The following is an 18,556-nucleotide window of genomic DNA, read 5'->3' as shown; positions in this document are numbered from 1 at the left end:
CTGCTGTCATTTACTATGTTACTAAGTTACTCTTTGGGGTTCTACATGGAATGTTGCTACTAATTGGGATTCCGGAATCTTGTAACTCTTTAGGATTCCAGAATCTTCAGAACTTTTAGTACAAGAACAGTGCTGGGCAGACTTCTGTGGTCTGTGCCCTGATCATTTATTTATTTATTACATTTGTATCCCACATTATCCCACCTCTTTGCAGGCTCAATGTGGCTTACAATGTGTCCTTGTTAGTAGATAGTAGATTAGGAGGTATCATGACTGAATAGATAGGGGTGGGCTTGAGTGTAAATTTTAAGGGGCTTCACCGTTAGCTTCAGAACTTAGTACAAGAACAGTGCTGGGCAGACTTCTACGGTCTGTGCCCTGAGAAAGGCAAAGACAAATCAAACTCGGGTATAAAGTATCGCATACCATGTATAATGAGTTTATCTTGTTGGGCAGACTGGATGGACCGTAAGGTCTTTACCTACCGTCATTTACCATGTTACTCTTTGGGGTTCTACATGGAATGTTGCTACTCTTTGAGATTCTATATGGAATCTTGTAATTCTTTAGGATTCAAGAATCTTCAGAACTTTTAGTACAAGAACAATGCTGGGCAGACTTCTATGGTCTGTGTCCTGAGAATGCAAGGACAAATCAAACTCTGGTATAAAGTATCACATACCATGTAAATGAGTTTATCTTGTTGGGCAGACTGGATGGACTGTTCAGGTCTTTATCTGCCGTCATTTACTATGTTACTCTTTGGGGTTCTACATGGAATGTTGCTACTATTTGTAGTAGTAGTAGTAGTAATTGGGATTCCGGAATCTTGTAACTCTTTAGGATTCCAGAATCTTCAGAACTTTTAGTACAAGAGACTTCTACAGTCTGTGCCATGAGAAAGGCAGGGACAAATCAAACTCAGGTATAAAGTATCGCATACCATGTAAATGAGTTTATCTTGTTGGGCAGACTGGATGGACTGTTCAGGTCTTTATCTGCTGTCATTTACTATGTTACTATGTTACTCTTTGGGGGTTCTACATGGAATGTTGCTACTAATTGGGATTCCGGAATCTTGTAACTCTTTAGGATTCCAGAATCTTCAGAACTTTTAGTACAAGAACAATGCTGGGCAGACTTCTATGGTCTGTGTCCTGAGAATGGCAAGGACAAATCAAACTCTGGTATAAAGTACCACATACCATGTAAATGAGTTTATCTTGTTGGGCAGACTGGATGGACTGTTCAGGTCTTTATCTGCCGTCATTTACTATGTTACTCTTTGGGGTTCTACGTGGAAGTTGTTACTAATTGTAGTAGTAGTAGTAGTAATTGGGATTCCGGAATCTTGTAACTCTTTAGGATTCCAGAATCTTCAGAACTTTTAGTACAAGAGACTTCTACAGTCTGTGCCATGAGAAAGGCAGGGACAAATCAAACTCAGGTATAAAGTATCACATACCATGTAAATGAGTTTATCTTGTTGGGCAGACTGGATGGACTGTTCAGGTCTTTATCTGCTGTCATTTACTATGTTACTCTTTGGGGTTCTACATGGAATGTTGCTACTATTTGTAGTAGTAGTAGTAGTAATTGGGATTCCGGAATCTTGTAACTCTTTAGGATTCCAGAATCTTCAGAACTTTTAGTACAAGAGACTTCTACAGTCTGTGCCATGAGAAAGGCAGGGACAAATCAAACTCAGGTATAAAGTATCGCATACCATGTAAAATGAGTTTATCTTGTTGGGCAGACTGGATGGACCGTTCAGGTCTTTATCTGCTGTCATTTACTATGTTACTAAGTTACTCTTTGGGGTTCTACATGGAATGTTGCTACTAATTGGGATTCCGGAATCTTGTAACTCTTTAGGATTCCAGAATCTTCAGAACTTTTAGTACAAGAACAGCGCTGGGCAGACTTCTATGGTCTGTGACCTGAGAAAGGCAAAGACAAATCAAACTCTGGTATAAAGTATCACATACCATGTAAATGAGTTTATCTTGTTAGGAAGACTGGATGGACTGTGCAGGTCTTTATCTGCCGTCATTTACTATGTTACTAAGTTACTCTTTGGGGTTCTACGTGGAAGTTGTTACTAATTGGGATTCCGGAATCTTGTAACTCTTTAGGATTCCAGAATCTTCAGAACTTTTAGTTACAAGAACAGTGCTGGGGAGACTTCTACGGTCTGTGCCCTGAGAAAGGCAGGGACAAATCAAACTCGGGTATAAAATATCCCATACCATGTAAAATGAGTTTATCTTGCTGAGCAGACTGGATGGACCATTCAGGTCTTTATCTGCTGTCATTTACTATGTTACTCTTTGGGGTTCTACATGGAATGTTGCTACTAATTGGGATTCCGGAATCTTGTAACTCTTTAGGATTCCAGAATCTTCAGAACTTTTAGTACAAGAACAATGCTGGGCAGACTTCTATGGTCTGTGTCCTGAGAATGACAAGGACAAATCAAACTCTGGTATAAAGTATCACATACCATGTAAAATGAGTTTATCTTGTTAGGAAGACTGGATGGACTGTGCAGGTCTTTATCTGCTGTCATTTACTATGTTACTATGTTACTCTTTGGGGGTTCTACATGGAATGTTGCTACTAATTGGGATTCCGGAATCTTGTAACTCTTTAGGATTCCAGAATCTTCAGAACTTTTAGTACAAGAACAATGCTGGGCAGACTTCTATGGTCTGTGTCCTGAGAATGCAAGGACAAATCAAACTCTGGTATAAAGTATCACATACCATGTAAATGAGTTTATCTTGTTGGGCAGACTGGATGGACTGTTCAGGTCTTTATCTGCCGTCATTTACTATGTTACTCTTTGGGGTTCTACATGGAATGTTGCTACTATTTGTAGTAGTAGTAGTAGTAATTGGGATTCCGGAATCTTGTAACTCTTTAGGATTCCAGAATCTTCAGAACTTTTAGTACAAGAGACTTCTACAGTCTGTGCCATGAGAAAGGCAGGGACAAATCAAACTCAGGTATAAAGTATCGCATACCATGTAAAATGAGTTTATCTTGTTGGGCAGACTGGATGGACCGTTCAGGTCTTTATCTGCTGTCATTTACTATGTTACTAAGTTACTCTTTGGGGTTCTACATGGAATGTTGCTACTAATTGGGATTCCGGAATCTTGTAACTCTTTAGGATTCCAGAATCTTCAGAACTTTTAGTACAAGAACAGCGCTGGGCAGACTTCTATGGTCTGTGACCTGAGAAAGGCAAAGACAAATCAAACTCTGGTATAAAGTATCACATACCATGTAAATGAGTTTATCTTGTTGGGCAGACTGGATGGACTGTTCAGGTCTTTATCTGCTGTCATTTACTATGTTACTATGTTACTCTTTGGGGGTTCTACATGGAATGTTGCTACTAATTGGGATTCCGGAATCTTGTAACTCTTTAGGATTCCAGAATCTTCAGAACTTTTAGTACAAGAACAATGCTGGGCAGACTTCTATGGTCTGTGTCCTGAGAATGCAAGGACAAATCAAACTCTGGTATAAAGTATCACATACCATGTAAATGAGTTTATCTTGTTGGGCAGACTGGATGGACTGTTCAGGTCTTTATCTGCCGTCATTTACTATGTTACTCTTTGGGGTTCTACATGGAATGTTGCTACTATTTGTAGTAGTAGTAGTAGTAATTGGGATTCCGGAATCTTGTAACTCTTTAGGATTCCAGAATCTTCAGAACTTTTAGTACAAGAGACTTCTACAGTCTGTGCCATGAGAAAGGCAGGGACAAATCAAACTCAGGTATAAAGTATCGCATACCATGTAAAATGAGTTTATCTTGTTGGGCAGACTGGATGGACCGTTCAGGTCTTTATCTGCTGTCATTTACTATGTTACTAAGTTACTCTTTGGGGTTCTACATGGAATGTTGCTACTAATTGGGATTCCGGAATCTTGTAACTCTTTAGGATTCCAGAATCTTCAGAACTTTTAGTACAAGAACAGCGCTGGGCAGACTTCTATGGTCTGTGACCTGAGAAAGGCAAAGACAAATCAAACTCTGGTATAAAGTATCACATACCATGTAAATGAGTTTATCTTGTTGGGCAGACTGGATGGACTGTTCAGGTCTTTATCTGCTGTCATTTACTATGTTACTATGTTACTCTTTGGGGGTTCTACATGGAATGTTGCTACTAATTGGGATTCCGGAATCTTGTAACTCTTTAGGATTCCAGAATCTTCAGAACTTTTAGTACAAGAACAATGCTGGGCAGACTTCTATGGTCTGTGTCCTGAGAATGGCAAGGACAAATCAAACTCTGGTATAAAGTACCACATACCATGTAAATGAGTTTATCTTGTTGGGCAGACTGGATGGACTGTTCAGGTCTTTATCTGCCGTCATTTACTATGTTACTCTTTGGGGTTCTACATGGAATGTTGCTACTATTTGTAGTAGTAGTAGTAGTAATTGGGATTCCGGAATCTTGTAACTCTTTAGGATTCCAGAATCTTCAGAACTTTTAGTACAAGAGACTTCTACAGTCTGTGCCATGAGAAAGGCAGGGACAAATCAAACTCAGGTATAAAGTATCGCATACCATGTAAAATGAGTTTATCTTGTTGGGCAGACTGGATGGACCGTTCAGGTCTTTATCTGCTGTCATTTACTATGTTACTAAGTTACTCTTTGGGGTTCTACATGGAATGTTGCTACTAATTGGGATTCCGGAATCTTGTAACTCTTTAGGATTCCAGAATCTTCAGAACTTTTAGTACAAGAACAGTGCTGGGCAGACTTCTGTGGTCTGTGCCCTGATCATTTATTTATTTATTACATTTGTATCCCACATTATCCCACCTCTTTGCAGGCTCAATGTGGCTTACAATGTGTCCTTGTTAGTAGATAGTAGATTAGGAGGTATCATGACTGAATAGATAGGGGTGGGCTTGAGTGTAAATTTTAAGGGGCTTCACCGTTAGCTTCAGAACTTAGTACAAGAACAGTGCTGGGCAGACTTCTACGGTCTGTGCCCTGAGAAAGGCAAAGACAAATCAAACTCGGGTATAAAGTATCGCATACCATGTATAATGAGTTTATCTTGTTGGGCAGACTGGATGGACCGTAAGGTCTTTACCTACCGTCATTTACCATGTTACTCTTTGGGGTTCTACATGGAATGTTGCTACTCTTTGAGATTCTATATGGAATCTTGTAATTCTTTAGGATTCAAGAATCTCCAGAACTTTTAGTACAAGAATAGTGCAGGGCGGACTTCTACGGTCTGCATCCTGATTGTGGCTGAATAGATATAGATGAGCTGGAGTGTAAATTTTAAGGGGCTTCAACGTTAGCTTCAGAATTTAGTACAAGAACAGTGCTGGGCAGACTTCTACGGTCTGTGCCCTGAGAATGGCAAGGACCAATCAAACTTGGGTATAAAGTATCACATACCATGTAAAATGTGTTTATCTTGTTGGGCAAACTGGATGGACCATACAGGTCTTTATCTGCCGTCATTTACTATGTTACTCTTTGGGGTTCTACATGGAATGTTGCTACTAACTGGGATTCCGGAATCTTGTAACTCTTTAGGATTCCAGAATCTTCAGAATTTTTAGTACAAGAACAGCGCTGGGCAGACTTCTATGGTCTGTGACCTGAGAATGGCAAGGACAAATCAAACTCTGGTATAAAGTACCACATACCATGTAAATGAGTTTATCTTGTTGGGCAGACTGGATGGACTGTTCAGGTCTTTATCTGCCGTCATTTACTATGTTACTCTTTGGGGTTCTACATGGAATGTTGCTCCTAATTGGGATTCCGGAATCTTGTAACTCTTGATGATTCCAGAATTTTCAGAACTTTTAGTACAAGAGACTTCTATGGTCTGTGCCCTGAGAATGGCAAGGACAAATCAAACTCGGGTATAAAGTATCACATACCATGTAAATGAGGTTATCTTGTTGGGCAGACTGGATGGACCATAAGGTCTTTACCTACCGTCATTTACCATGTTACTCTTTGGGGTTCTACATGGAATGTTGCTACTAACTGGGATTCCGGAATCTTGTAACTCTTTAGGATTCCAGAATCTTCAGAACTTTTAGTACAAGAACAGCGCTGGGCAGACTTCTATGGTCTGTGCCCTGAGAAAGGCAAGGACAAATCAAACTCGGGTATAAAGTATCACATACCATGTAAAATGAATTTATCTTGTTGGGAGATTGGATGGACCGTAAGGCATTGGAGCCAACTCTGTGGGTGCTGTGGGTGCTTGAGCACCCCCAATATTGAGAAAATTCCTTGTATGTGTCAAGGGAGGGGTCATTTCCATTGGGCTTAGCACCCCCCCAATAATTTTGAAAAGTTGGCTCCTATGCCGTCATTTACTATGTTACTATGATGCCCAAGCTTCCCTTCTGCAGTGAAAGTGAGGATGGGAAGAGTAACTTCACGGTTAGGGAAGCGGCTGGGGTTCAAATCTCAGTGACACTCCTTGTGACTTTGGGCAAGTCACTTTAATTATATGTGTTATTTGTTAAACATCAAGGCGGTGTCAAGTATAATTTAAATGCAAATAGACAAACAATATTATATCTTTGAAGCACTTCTTAAAAAAGGAAAGCAAAAATAAAATGTAGCACAGAGAGAAGGGAAAGTGCTCAGCACAACAATTTAAAACCCAAGACACTAATTAGCTGTAAACAGAACTATCCCGGTCCTGTCTCAATCTATGGGTTATAAGGCCTGTCTTAAATTTTCAATAAGAAGCCTCCTGTCTGAGCTCTGAGAGAAGGGAGTTCCAGAAAGTAGGGACAATCCAACTAGATGAGAGGTATTAAGCCAGGTCTTACGAGTTGGGATTAGTAAATAACTACCTCAGCAAAGAAACCTGGAAATATAGTGGAGTTCCTGAATAAAAAGCTCGGTGGGTTACAGTCAAAGGTTATCAATAGAAATCAAACCAAATAAAACATGGAAAAGAAAATAAGATGATACCTTTTTTATTGGACATAACTTAATACATTTCTTGATTAGCTTTCGAAGGTTGCCCTTCTTCCTCAGATTGGAAATAAGCAAATGTGGTAGCAGATAGTATATATAAGAGAAACATCAAAGCATTACTTTGACTGTCTGACAGCGTGGGAGGGTGGGGGTGGGTAGGAGGTATGCATGGGGACATCAAAGCATTTCATTGATATTCTAACAGGATGGGTGTTGGTAGGTGAGAGGAGGGTAATAAACAGAGAAATAAACAGAGAAATACAGCTTTATGGTTTATAATGGGTTAGAAAACCCAGATCCTTATTAAGTCCTGTTTGTTGGGTGTCAAAATATTCAATCATTCTTATTTCAAAGGTCTTACGTTCCTGTATTGTTTTAAAATTACCTTTCAGTATTCTTACTGTGAAATCACTGGAAATCCTCTCACCTACCAACACCCATTCTGTTAGAATATCAATGAAATGCTTTGATGTCCCCATGCATACCCCCACCCTCCCACTCTGTCAGACTGTCAAAGTAATGCTTTGATGTTTCTCTTATATATAGTATCTGCTACCTCATTTGCTTATTTCCGATCTGACGAAGAAGGGCAACCTTCAAAAGCTAATTAAGAAGTGTATTAAGTTATGTCCAATAAAATAGGTATCATCTTATTTTCTTTTCCCTCTTTTATTTTGTTTGATTTCTATTGATAACCTTTAAGAGTGGACTAACACGGCTACCACACCTCTCTACTTAGTCAAAAGTTTAAACTTAATGCATGCTGAGGCTGGTATTTCTTTGGTAAAGGAGTTACACGATTTGAAGACTTCACACGTTATAATAGTCTTTCATGGCTGCATTTTGAATTAATTGCAACCTTTAATCTGATACAACAGGCTTCCCAGTAACAAAGAATTGCAGTACTCTATTCTAGTGATCACAAAAGCATGTAGCACTATGGTAATCGTCAAAGAACACATTTTGCTCAGATAAAAAAAAAAAAGAGTTTTCACCGCTTTGGACCTGTGCAGAGTAAAGTGGAATGGAGCCGTGTTAGTCCACTTTTAAAGGTAATAAACAGATATAAATCAAAACGGAGAAAAGCAGAGAAGTGCTAGTTTAGTATCCCATTTCACTCCTAATGAGGTAACGGTATCCTTTGATGGCAGGTGGTTGAATTGTAGGGAGAAACACAGGGGGCTTAATACCAGAAACCCACATAGCCTTTGCCCCAGGTACAACTGGATTATAAACTCTCTGGGGCAGGAAACACACTGAAGGCAGGTTACACAGGTCAGGTGCAGCAGCTAAGTTTAGAAAGATGAGTAATTAAAGTCAAACTTTAACTCCCATTGCCATCTTCTGTTTCTGTTTAATCCTTTAACAAACATTAGTGTGGTCGGGTTTTCATAAATGTTTAGCCCACCCGCCTCCTTTTCTCAAGCCAGGGCAGTGAGGTGGAATTCCTGCAAGCTGAGGTCAGTCCCAGTGATGTTTCTGGAGCTGGTCTGACTTTCTGTCTAATGTCCATATCTTGTCACTGTTCACACTCTGTCCTTCTCTCTCTCTCTCTCACTTTGGTCAGATTTACATTGTGAAGGAGCAGCTGCAGCGAGCACAGATGGACTCCTTCTGTGAAAAGCAGCAGTCCATACGGCTGAAGAATGACCTGCAGCCCAAGGAAGATGAAATCCTGAGACTGCAGGAGGACAACGAGAGACTGCAGCAGTCACTTGAACAGTACGGAAAACACAGCCAGGTAGCTGCACTGTCTCATCTGCCCTTTTATCCCCAAAGTCAATCAGGTTCTGAACCCCTCCAACCCTCCCCACATAACTGCTAACATAAATGCACTGTGATTCCCCCCCCCCTCAGCCTCTGCACTGACCCCTCCCTTTTCTCCCTCTAGCAAGAGGAGAAAGACGCTGCCTCGGAAAACACTGACAAGGCCGAAGCCGGAAAACTGGAGCTAATGATTCGCATCAATTCTCTGCGAGGCAGGGCAGAGACAGCTGAGAAGCAGAAGAAGCAGGTGATTCTTTGCCTCCCCCCCCCCCCCCCCACACACCCCATTGCCATTAATGCAGGGGCGAAGCTAGGTGAGGCCACGGGGGCATGGGCCCCCACAGATTTAACTCTAGCCCCCTCTAATTTCACCCCCCCCCCCCGCGGCAGCCAACAACATTCCCCCGGCACTTTCAATCCCCGCCGTCGCCACCAGGTACCTTTGCTAGTGGGGTTCCCAACCCCCAGCAGCTAAAATCTTCTTCAGCGCCGGTCTCCGGCGCATTCACTGATCTGTTTCTGTGAGTCCTGACATCCTGCACATACGCACACAGGACGTCAGGAGTCAGGACTCACAGAAACAGATCAGTGAACGCGCCGGAGACTGACGCTGAAGAAGACTTTGGCTGGCGGGGGTTGGGAACCCCGCCAGCAAAGGTACCTGGCGGTGGCAACGACAGGGGAGAGTCGGAAGCTGGGGGGGGGGGGGGTCGAAAGTGGTGGGGGAGGATCGGCAGCGGGGGGGGGTTGGCGGTGGGCTAAACTGTGCCCCCCTCCCTCGGGCTGTGGACCCCCCTCCCTCCGAGGTCTGGGTATGCCCCTGCATTAATGTAAGTTAATGCCTCCACCACCTTGTGTCTGGCACAAAGCAGATCGAGCGTGCCACACAATCCCCAAAAGCTTCTGCTTCTTACCACCCTCACCGCTGCGCTAACATTCGTAAACTCGTTTCTGCCCCAGAGGTGAAAGGTGCTGCTTAGGCAGTTCTAGAAATCGTCATCTCAGTCAGTGCTAATTCGAGGATGGCATCGTGGTGCCAAGATTCCATGATAGAACACTGCAGTAAGGTTGTCATCGCACACGCTCATGTTTAGGTGACACTCTTATGCCATTTCAATGGCAGGCGTGCATTGAGGTGCCCAGGTGTGCAAGTGATGCGTGTCATTTCTAGTATTGCTCCGTGCATATGTAAACCTCCTATGTAATTAGGCGCTGTGGCACTCAGGCACTGCTTTATGGAACAGCACATAGAGGGGGATAATCGAACGGAGCGCCCAAGTTTTCATGAGGGCGTCCTCGCAGGACGGCCCTGTAAAGGGGCGGGGCAACCCGTATTATCGAAACAAGATGGACGTCCATCTTCCGTTTCGATAATACGGTCGGGGACGCCCAAATCATGAAATTTAGGTCGACCTTAGAGATGGTGGTCCACGATTTTCAGCGATAATGGAAACCAAGGACGCCCATCTCAGAAACAACCAAATGCAAGCCATTTGGTCGTGGGAAGAACCAGCATTCGTAGTGCACTGGTTCCCCCTGACATGCCAGGACACCAACCGGGCACCCTAGGGGACACTGCAGTGGACTTCAGAAAAAGGTCCCAGGTGCATAGCTCCCTTACCTTGGGTGCTGAGCCCCCAACCCCCCCCCCCCCCCAAAACCCAAAAATGTACACCACTACCATAGCCCTTAGGGATGAAGGGGAGCACCTACATGTGGGTACAGTGGGTTTGTGGTGGGGTTTGGAGGGCTCACATTTACCACCACAAGTGTAACAGGTGGGGGGGGGGGGGCCTGGGTCCGCCTGCCTGAAGTGCACTGCACCCACTACAACTGCTCCAGGTACCTGCATACTGCTGCGATGGCTGCAGAGAGGCTGGCAAAAAAGTATTTTAAAGATTTTTTTGAGGGTGGGAGGGGGTTAGTGACCACTGGGGGAGTAAGGGGAGGTCATCCCCGATTCCCTCCGGTGGTCATCTAGTCAGTTTGGGCACCCCTTTGATGCTTGGTCGTGAAAAAAAATGGACCAAGTAAAGTCGGCCAAGTGCTCGTCAGGGACGCCCTTCTTTTTTCCATTATCGGTCGAGGACAACCATCTCCTAAGCACGCCCCAGTCCCGCCTTCGCTACACTGCCGACACGCCCCTGTGAACTTTGGTCATCCCCGCGACGGAAAGCAGTTGAGGGCGCCCCAAATCGGCTTTCGATTATGCTGATTTGGGCGACCTTGTGAGAAGGACACCCATCTCCCGATTTGTGTCGGAAGATGAGCGCCCTTCTCTTTCGAAAATTCACCTGATAGTGCCTGTCGATTAATGTCTCACTCTGTAGCCTGAAGTCTTCGCATTACAGTACCAGAGGCAGCTGGTCTCAGTGGCTGCCTCCAGCATGCACCAGGCCCTTTTCCTCTGACCTGTACCTGGAAGAGGTGGTATGGGTCAGAGGGGAAGGGACCGTTGGGATGCTGGAGGCAGCCAGTGAGTAAGGCTGTGCAGCTGCTGTCATTGGTACTGCAAAAACTTCCGGTTAGAAAGGGAGCAAGTGGGCAGTGACTGGTTGGGGGGGGGGGGGGAAGGAAAGGAGGGGGAGGTATAACCATAGGGGGCCTTGAGGGGCCTTGTAGTGGAGGGAGAGCACGCAGGGCCAGAAGAGAGGTGGTACTGTGTGGAGGGAGGGGGAGTCCAGATTCTTGGGCAGCTTTCTGGATTCTCAGACAGTTGACATGAAAAGTTGAAGGGTCCAGATTCTCAGGAGGTTGGGATTGTTGCCATCCGGATTTCCAGATTTCTGCTGTAGATAGCGCATAACTCTAGGCAACAGCTTATAGAACTCCCCCGAAAACCTTCCACTAGAAGCCTGAACCATCCTTCAGGTGCAGCTGCCGCAGTTCAGCTCCTGTCAGTACGAGCAGCCACTCTAGTGTTTCAGACTCACCTGTTCCCCTCCTTTCTGCTCTGTCTTTTTCCCTCTTGGCCTGTTCAGTATCTGGAAGAGAAGGAGACGATTTTGGTGGCGTATCAGAAGACGAAGGTGGACTGTGACATGTACAAAGAGAAAGTGGGAGACTTCTTGATCCAAGTGGGAGATCTGAAAAAGGAGCGGGACCAGGTAATAAGAAAAGGAGAAAGGGGAGTGGGATGTCATGTACTGTCTTAAGAGTCAGCCTTGATGTGATAATGCTTTGAAAACCTTGTGGCGTAGCCAAGGGTGGGCCCGGGTGGGCCCAGGCCCATCCATCTTGGGCTCAGGCCCACCCAGTAGCAGCACACCTATGATGGCAAGGATCCCCAAGCCCCAGCAGCCGAAAACTCCCAACAACCGTTCCTCCTGCATACCTTGTAAATAGCAGATCTTCGTCGGCAGTGAGTAGCAACTGATACATACTGCTCAAACCAGCTCCACAGCCTTCCCTCTGATATACTTCCACCTATGCGGAAACAGGGAGTTGCATCAGAGGGAAGGCTGTGGGGTCAGCTTGAGCAGTGTGTATTAGTTGCTGCTCGCTGCCGGTGAAAAGCTGCTATTTAAAAGGTATGCAGGGGATGGGGGGGATGTTTGAGAGACCCATATGGCATGCAGGCGAGTGAGGGAGAGACCAAATCACTTGTGGGACAAGGCGAAGTTCTTCTGCCCACCCATCTTGGGCCCAGGCCCACCCAAATTGAGTGTCTGGCTACGCCCCTGCCTTGAGCGGGTTACTGCAGTGTGTATGAGGTCTCCGCAAATGTCTTTTCTCCTCAGATTAAAACATTAAAACCCAAAAAGAGGGACAGAACTTTAAACGAAATACAGAGTAAAGGGTACAAGTCAGATGCGCAAATGAGGTCCTTTCTCTGAGCTGCGGGTTCTTGCATTTAGGGTGATGTTGGCAGTGAGAACAGATAGAACCACAGCAAGTCGACCCCGACCAGAGGGAAAGTGAACAACAGGTGAAAAACATGGAATTCTGTGCGGAATCTTCTCCGGCTCTGTTCAGCTCTCTGCGTGTTTTTTTCCAGGCCTATGAAGCCCGGGACTTAGCTCAAGGGCAGGTCTCAGAGAACCTGGCAGAGAAGGACTCCTTACGACGGCAGATTCTGGAGCTGAAAGAACAGATATTTAAACTGCGTCTAGAGGTTCGGACGCTGGAGGACAAGCTGGTAAGACGTGCGTGTGGACATCCTGCTTCAGACACAGAAGCGCCACTCCTGCACCCAAAAGGCTGTCTTTTCTTGCTGAAACCAAGGCTAATATTAGCCGGGATCTGCATTAATTTGAAAATGACAGGCAAGCCCCCTGAAATTCCAGATTTTTCCTGTGTTGTTAATAATGTGAACTCTTCTGAAAAAGTGTCTGCTTCTCTGAAACACTTCCCCCTATTTTAAATCATGTGCACGCTTTAGGAAACAGTTCACACTCTTCTTTTTTTTTTTAATTTTTTTTTATTTTATTCATTATTAACCAATTACAAATAGTTGTTTCCTTCTTGCAAAAAGTACAATCATAACTGTAATACACTGTTCGCTTTTCTCAATTATTACAACAGTTAAATGAAGTCCCCCCCCCCCCCCAAACTCTCCTCTCCCGTCCCCCTTGGCATTAACATCATTAAACATCATTAAATCCCTTTCCATTGTTCATATGGGTTCCAAATTTTTTGAAATTTTTGTAGATGTCCCTTTCGGATAGCTGTCAATTTTGACATTTGGTAGACGTGGTGTAGTCTATCTTCTACCACCTGTAGTGTGGGAACTTCCTTCTGTCTCCACGCTTTAGCTAGAGCAAGCTTGGCTGCCCCCAGAAGCTGAATAGTCAGTTTATGACTGTGTGTCGGGCTCTTTTCAGGTCGAACATTCAGTAGACAATACATAGCATTCCCCGGGTAGACTAGCTTTAACATATCTTGTATCCATCCTAGAATTTCAAGCCAAAACCCCTGTACCTTGGGACACTCCCACCAGATGTGCCAAAATGTACCCATCCCCCCACATTCTCTCCAACAGTCTGTCGAGAGATTTGGATAGAATCTATGGAGTCGCACCGGGGTATAGTACCATCTATACAAAATTTTAAATCCATTTTCTACCAATGGCTGGGCGATGGATGGTTTCAGCAGGTATCTATAACACCCCGCCCACCACTGCTCTGTCCCCTGGAGCTGGAGATCCTCCTCCCAACATTTTGTGTATTTGCCCTGAGGCGAGGAAAGGAGAAGCAATGCTCTATATAATCGAGTTATACTACCTTTAGTTCACACTCTTCTGACAGTGTGTTCACTTGCACACTGTTCACACATGCATGCATTGTTTTTGACCAGACATCCTTTTCTATTTTGCTGGTGGCCAGGAACATGGAGAACAATTGAACAGTCCAGCTGTGGGAGGTAGGCATCAGAGGCTAGTCAGGATGGATGCCATTTGCCCCAAGGAAGACATGGACTGCAGCTCCTTAAACACCCAGGAGGTTCGTCTTGTGCTTTTCCCCCTCTTCTCAGAGCTGAAAGTGACCTCAGACTTCTCTGTCTGCCCTTCCTCGTCCCCCTTCCTCACAGCACAGAAGTGAGCTCTGACAGCAGCACGTTCACGATATCTTCATTTCTTTTGCAGTCCTGGCAAGATGTCAATAACCACAGGAGTGGTGACCTGCAGGACAGCCTCCATTCCTGCAGAATGTCCCCGGGCAGTTCCATGTCCTTCAGGTAAAGGACCTGTTTCATCCAAGCTACGAGTTTCCTCTTCTTCTCTTTGGTCACTAAAGCTGGATTTCTTTCCACTGATGAGTGCATTTGCTACACTTAACCCCCACCCCCTGCAGCTGCCGGTGCGGTAATGCTGACACAGCCCATTCAGAGTGAACGGACTGTGTCGGCATCGCTGCACGGCTTTGTAAAACGGGGGTTTAGTGTGGATGTGCCCCCTTCTCATTTTCTTCTCTTTGTGTGAGTGGGGGAGGGGGGCTGAATTTCTTTTGGTTGATTTCCTTTTTCCTTGTTTTGGTTTCATTATGTTTTGGGGGTTCTTTTGCCATTATTATTTATTGCAGTTGTATGTATCCCACATTTTCCCACCTATTTGCAGGCTCAATGTGGCTTAGAAAAACCTGTTATGGCATCGCCATTCCAGGAGATAGATACAATTGGTGTTATAACAGATTCATGGATGAGGAAAAAGATCTAAACAAAGTTATAAAAAGATAGTTAATAGAATAGGGTGAGGTGTTATAATTAAGCTATGGATCCCCATTGTAGGCCTTGTTGAAGAAGTGGGATTTACGAAAGCTAGTTATGTCGTTTATCGTTTTCAGATCAGTTGGTAGTGCATTCCATAACTGCGTGCTCATGTAGGAGAAGCTAGTCGCATGTGTTAGTTTGTATTTTAATCCTTTGCAGTTGGGGAAGTGTAGATTGAGGAATTTGCGGGCTGATCTGTTAGCATTTCTAGGAGGTTGGTCCACGAGGTCTTGCATGTAGCTCGGGGCATCTCCGTGGATGATTTTGTGGACAATCGTGCCAATCTTAAACGCGATACGTTCTTTAAGTGGGAGCCAGTGCAGTCTTTCTCGTAGGGGTCTTGCACTTTCATATTTTGTTTTGCTAAATATGAGTCTGGCTGTGGTATTCTGGGCTGTTTGAAGTTTCTTGATAATTTGTTCTTTGCAACTGGCGTACAGTGCATTGCAGTAGTCTAAGTGACTCAGCACCATTGATTGTACCAAGTTACGGAAAATGGATCTCGGGAAGAAAGGTTTTGCTCGTTTGAGTTTCCACATGGAATGGAACATTTTTTTCGTTGTATTCTTCACGTGGGTTTCAAGTGTGAGGTTTCGGTCAATGGTGACTCCCAGAATTTTCAGATTGTCTGAGACTGGAAGCGAAACGTTTGGTGTGGCAATGGTGGAGAAGTTACTTGTATTGTGTTGTGAAGTGAGTGTGAGGCATTGTGTTTTTTCTGCATTGAGTTTTAACTGGAATGCATCAGCCCAGGAGTGCATGATATTTGGAGGCTTTGATTGATCTCGTTGGTGATTTCCTTCAGATCGTGTTTGAATGTGCCATTTGCAAATAATGCGTGTGAAAAATGAAATGAAACATGGCGAAAGAATACATTTTTGGGAGGTTTGTTTTGAAATGAAAAGAAAGAAGCTTGTTTCACAGCATTTTTCGTTTTGCTTCAGGAGGAACGCCCAGACCCAAAGCTGGTGTACGGTGTCCCTCTCCTCACTGTCATATGCCTCAGGCTCTGTCACTCCCAACAGGGACCCGTTTCACCCTCCGGCGTTTTCAAGTGAGAGCACAGAACGACTCCTCCCATGAAAAAGCCGGAGGGCGAAACGGGTCCCCGTCGGGAGTCTGAAGTCTGGGTATGTGATAGACCCGCGTTCGGAATGCAGAGACTTAAAAGCTATGTTATTGCATTTTCAATGTTTTGCTAAGAAGATTTGTGGATAACTTTGATTGATCGTGAGCAAAAAGTAAAAAAAGAAAAACAAGAAATAATAAATAATAAAGGAATAGGAGGTTTTTGGTCTGTGATGAGCCATAGTCCAAAGTGGGCCGTGAGAAAATATTGATGACCGAGTTCATCCTAGCGCCTGGGAATTTTGAGACCTTTTCCTTCCAATTTTAATTTTATGTTGATTTTGTATTTTGATCCTTCAACATACTGTATATTTTAAGGGCTATAAAAAGACTTTGGGCAGGGGAAGCGATAGGATTTTACCCAGCGTGAGTATAAACCCCCCCTCAACAATTAGAAAGACACACTGGGATAGAAGAAGAGAGTTTATTAGCATCTCACCCAAGGCAGTACAGGCAATTAGGCATTCATACCTGGAACATGGTGGAACAGCGCTTCCCGACACACAGCAGGTGCAGTCTGTCCTCTCTCTTCAGCCTTCTGCTCTGATACCCTTGCAGACTGCCCTTTTTATACCCTGCTGGCTCTATTCATTCCTATGGACCCTAACTTTCTCACCAGAACGCTTTGGCCCTTATCAGTTGATAAGAATGACTTCACATGTCCCCCAAGCCTTCCTCCAGCCCATAGGCGGTCAGTGGCCCAACTGTTTGGGGAGGCTAAAGGGGGTGGGGTTAGGGGTGGGGCCAGGGGTGGAGCTTAAATCTATAATTGTCTGATAACACGCAGAAAAAATAAATAAATAAAAATAAAAGTCACAATTAATACCTTTTATTAAATTTAGATATTAGATATGTATCATATGTCAAAGAATAAAGTGGTTGCTCAAAGCATATACTAACCACAATCGCTCAACTGCAAAACACTATGCACAACTTTGTCCAAAAACACACTCAGAACCTTACTGTACCATAAATATTACACTGGGCAGAACCTAATACACCAATATACCACCCATACGGAAAATGCAGACCGTCAACAATATGAAACAAGGGATCATATCATCACAATTCTCATGTAGAGCCACAAAACACCCTAATTCACATTTAATGTGGGATAAAATGCCATAAATAAGTAAATAAATATAAACTTTTAATGTTGAGCACCTGATTCTCAAAGTGGACATATTCCAAACACTATAATGAAAATAAAATGATCTTTTCTACCTTTGTTTTCTGGTGACTTTTTCTGATCATGCTGGCCCAGTATCCGTTCTGCTGCTATCTGTCCTCAGTGCAGGTCAGGAAGTCATCCTCCTTAAATATCTCCCTGGCAACCCAGGACACCTCCAGCCAACCCCCCCTGCCTTCCCAGCAGTAAGGTAAACAAACCATAAACCAATTTCTACAACTGCTAGAGGGCTTTCACTGCAGCTCCTGCTGTGAGGATGGAGGTAAATCAACAATTTAATCCCCTCAGAGCAGCTGGACTCCACAGCTGATCCATTCTGCTACAGCAGGGGGGAGGCTTAGCCTCTCCAAGCCTCTTATACCGGGCGGGCGCCTATGCTCCAGCCCCCTTTTGGATGTTCTCATCTTACTTGCACCTGACCTACTGCTATCTTCCACTAGCCAAAACATCTTTGCTCATGACTTCTTGCAGGTGCCAGTCCCACCATTGTTGATAGAGCAGATTCCCCCTCCCTCTATCTGCTCTCAATTACCTCATTTCAGCATTTGCTACAGTGAAATGTATCTGTGTCAGAAGTGATCTGTGATTTTTAGAGGCCTAGCTCTTAGCCTGAGCCCTTGGCCTTGGCCTGTATTTCACTGAGAGCAAGTGACAGCATATTTCTACATGTTTGGGGGTGATTATCTACAGTTCGTTGTTGATATTATTGCTTGAAATTCTGTAGAGGAGTTTTGATATTGGTGGAAGTTAAAATTGAATGTCAAGAAGTGTAGAGTGATGCACTTGGAGTGCAAAAACCCAAAAGAGAGAGATATCAGATAGGAGGGGAGAAATTAGTAAGCTCGACACAGGAGAGAGACCTTGGGGTGTTGGTGTCCGAAGATCTGAAATTGAAGAAACAATGTGACAAGGCGACGGCCGTGGCCGAAAGGATGGTAGGCTGCATAGAGAGGGGTATAACCAGCAGAAGAAAGGAGGTGTTGATGCCCCTCTACAAGTCGTTGGTGAGGCCCCACTTGGGAGTATTGTGTTCAATTTTGGAGGCCGTAAAAAGACTGGAAGCGGTGCAAAGAAAAGCTACGAAAATGGTATGGGATTTGTGTTGCAAACCGAATGAGGAGAGACTTCCCAACCTGAACATGTATACCTTGGAGGAAAGGAGAAACAGGGGTGACATGCAGTGGCGTTCCGAGGGACGCTGACACCCGGGGCGGATCGCCGATGCACCCTGCCCCCCAGGTGCAGCGCGACCCCCCCTG

At 44.4% G+C, this 18,556-nt stretch overlaps 1 protein-coding gene across 3 annotated transcripts in view; it reads left to right on the top strand.

The window, feature by feature from the left end:
* Positions 1–18,556, top strand: part of CARD14 (caspase recruitment domain family member 14) — a 63,014-nt gene that overhangs the window by 19,558 nt on the left and 24,900 nt on the right. For all 3 annotated transcript variants that reach the window (XM_030208607.1, XM_030208606.1, XM_030208605.1), the window contains 6 exons: positions 8,574–8,747; positions 8,898–9,020; positions 11,755–11,880; positions 12,771–12,911; positions 14,098–14,214; positions 14,358–14,449. In XM_030208607.1, coding sequence (XP_030064467.1) covers positions 8,574–8,747; positions 8,898–9,020; positions 11,755–11,880; positions 12,771–12,911; positions 14,098–14,214; positions 14,358–14,449 — 773 coding nt within the window. The remainder of the gene's footprint in view (positions 1–8,573; positions 8,748–8,897; positions 9,021–11,754; positions 11,881–12,770; positions 12,912–14,097; positions 14,215–14,357; positions 14,450–18,556) is intronic.

This window comes from Microcaecilia unicolor, chromosome 6, assembly GCF_901765095.1.
Source record: "Microcaecilia unicolor chromosome 6, aMicUni1.1, whole genome shotgun sequence".
Taxonomy (NCBI): Eukaryota; Metazoa; Chordata; class Amphibia; order Gymnophiona; family Siphonopidae; genus Microcaecilia; species Microcaecilia unicolor.
This window is presented reverse-complemented; position numbering and strand designations above follow the sequence as displayed.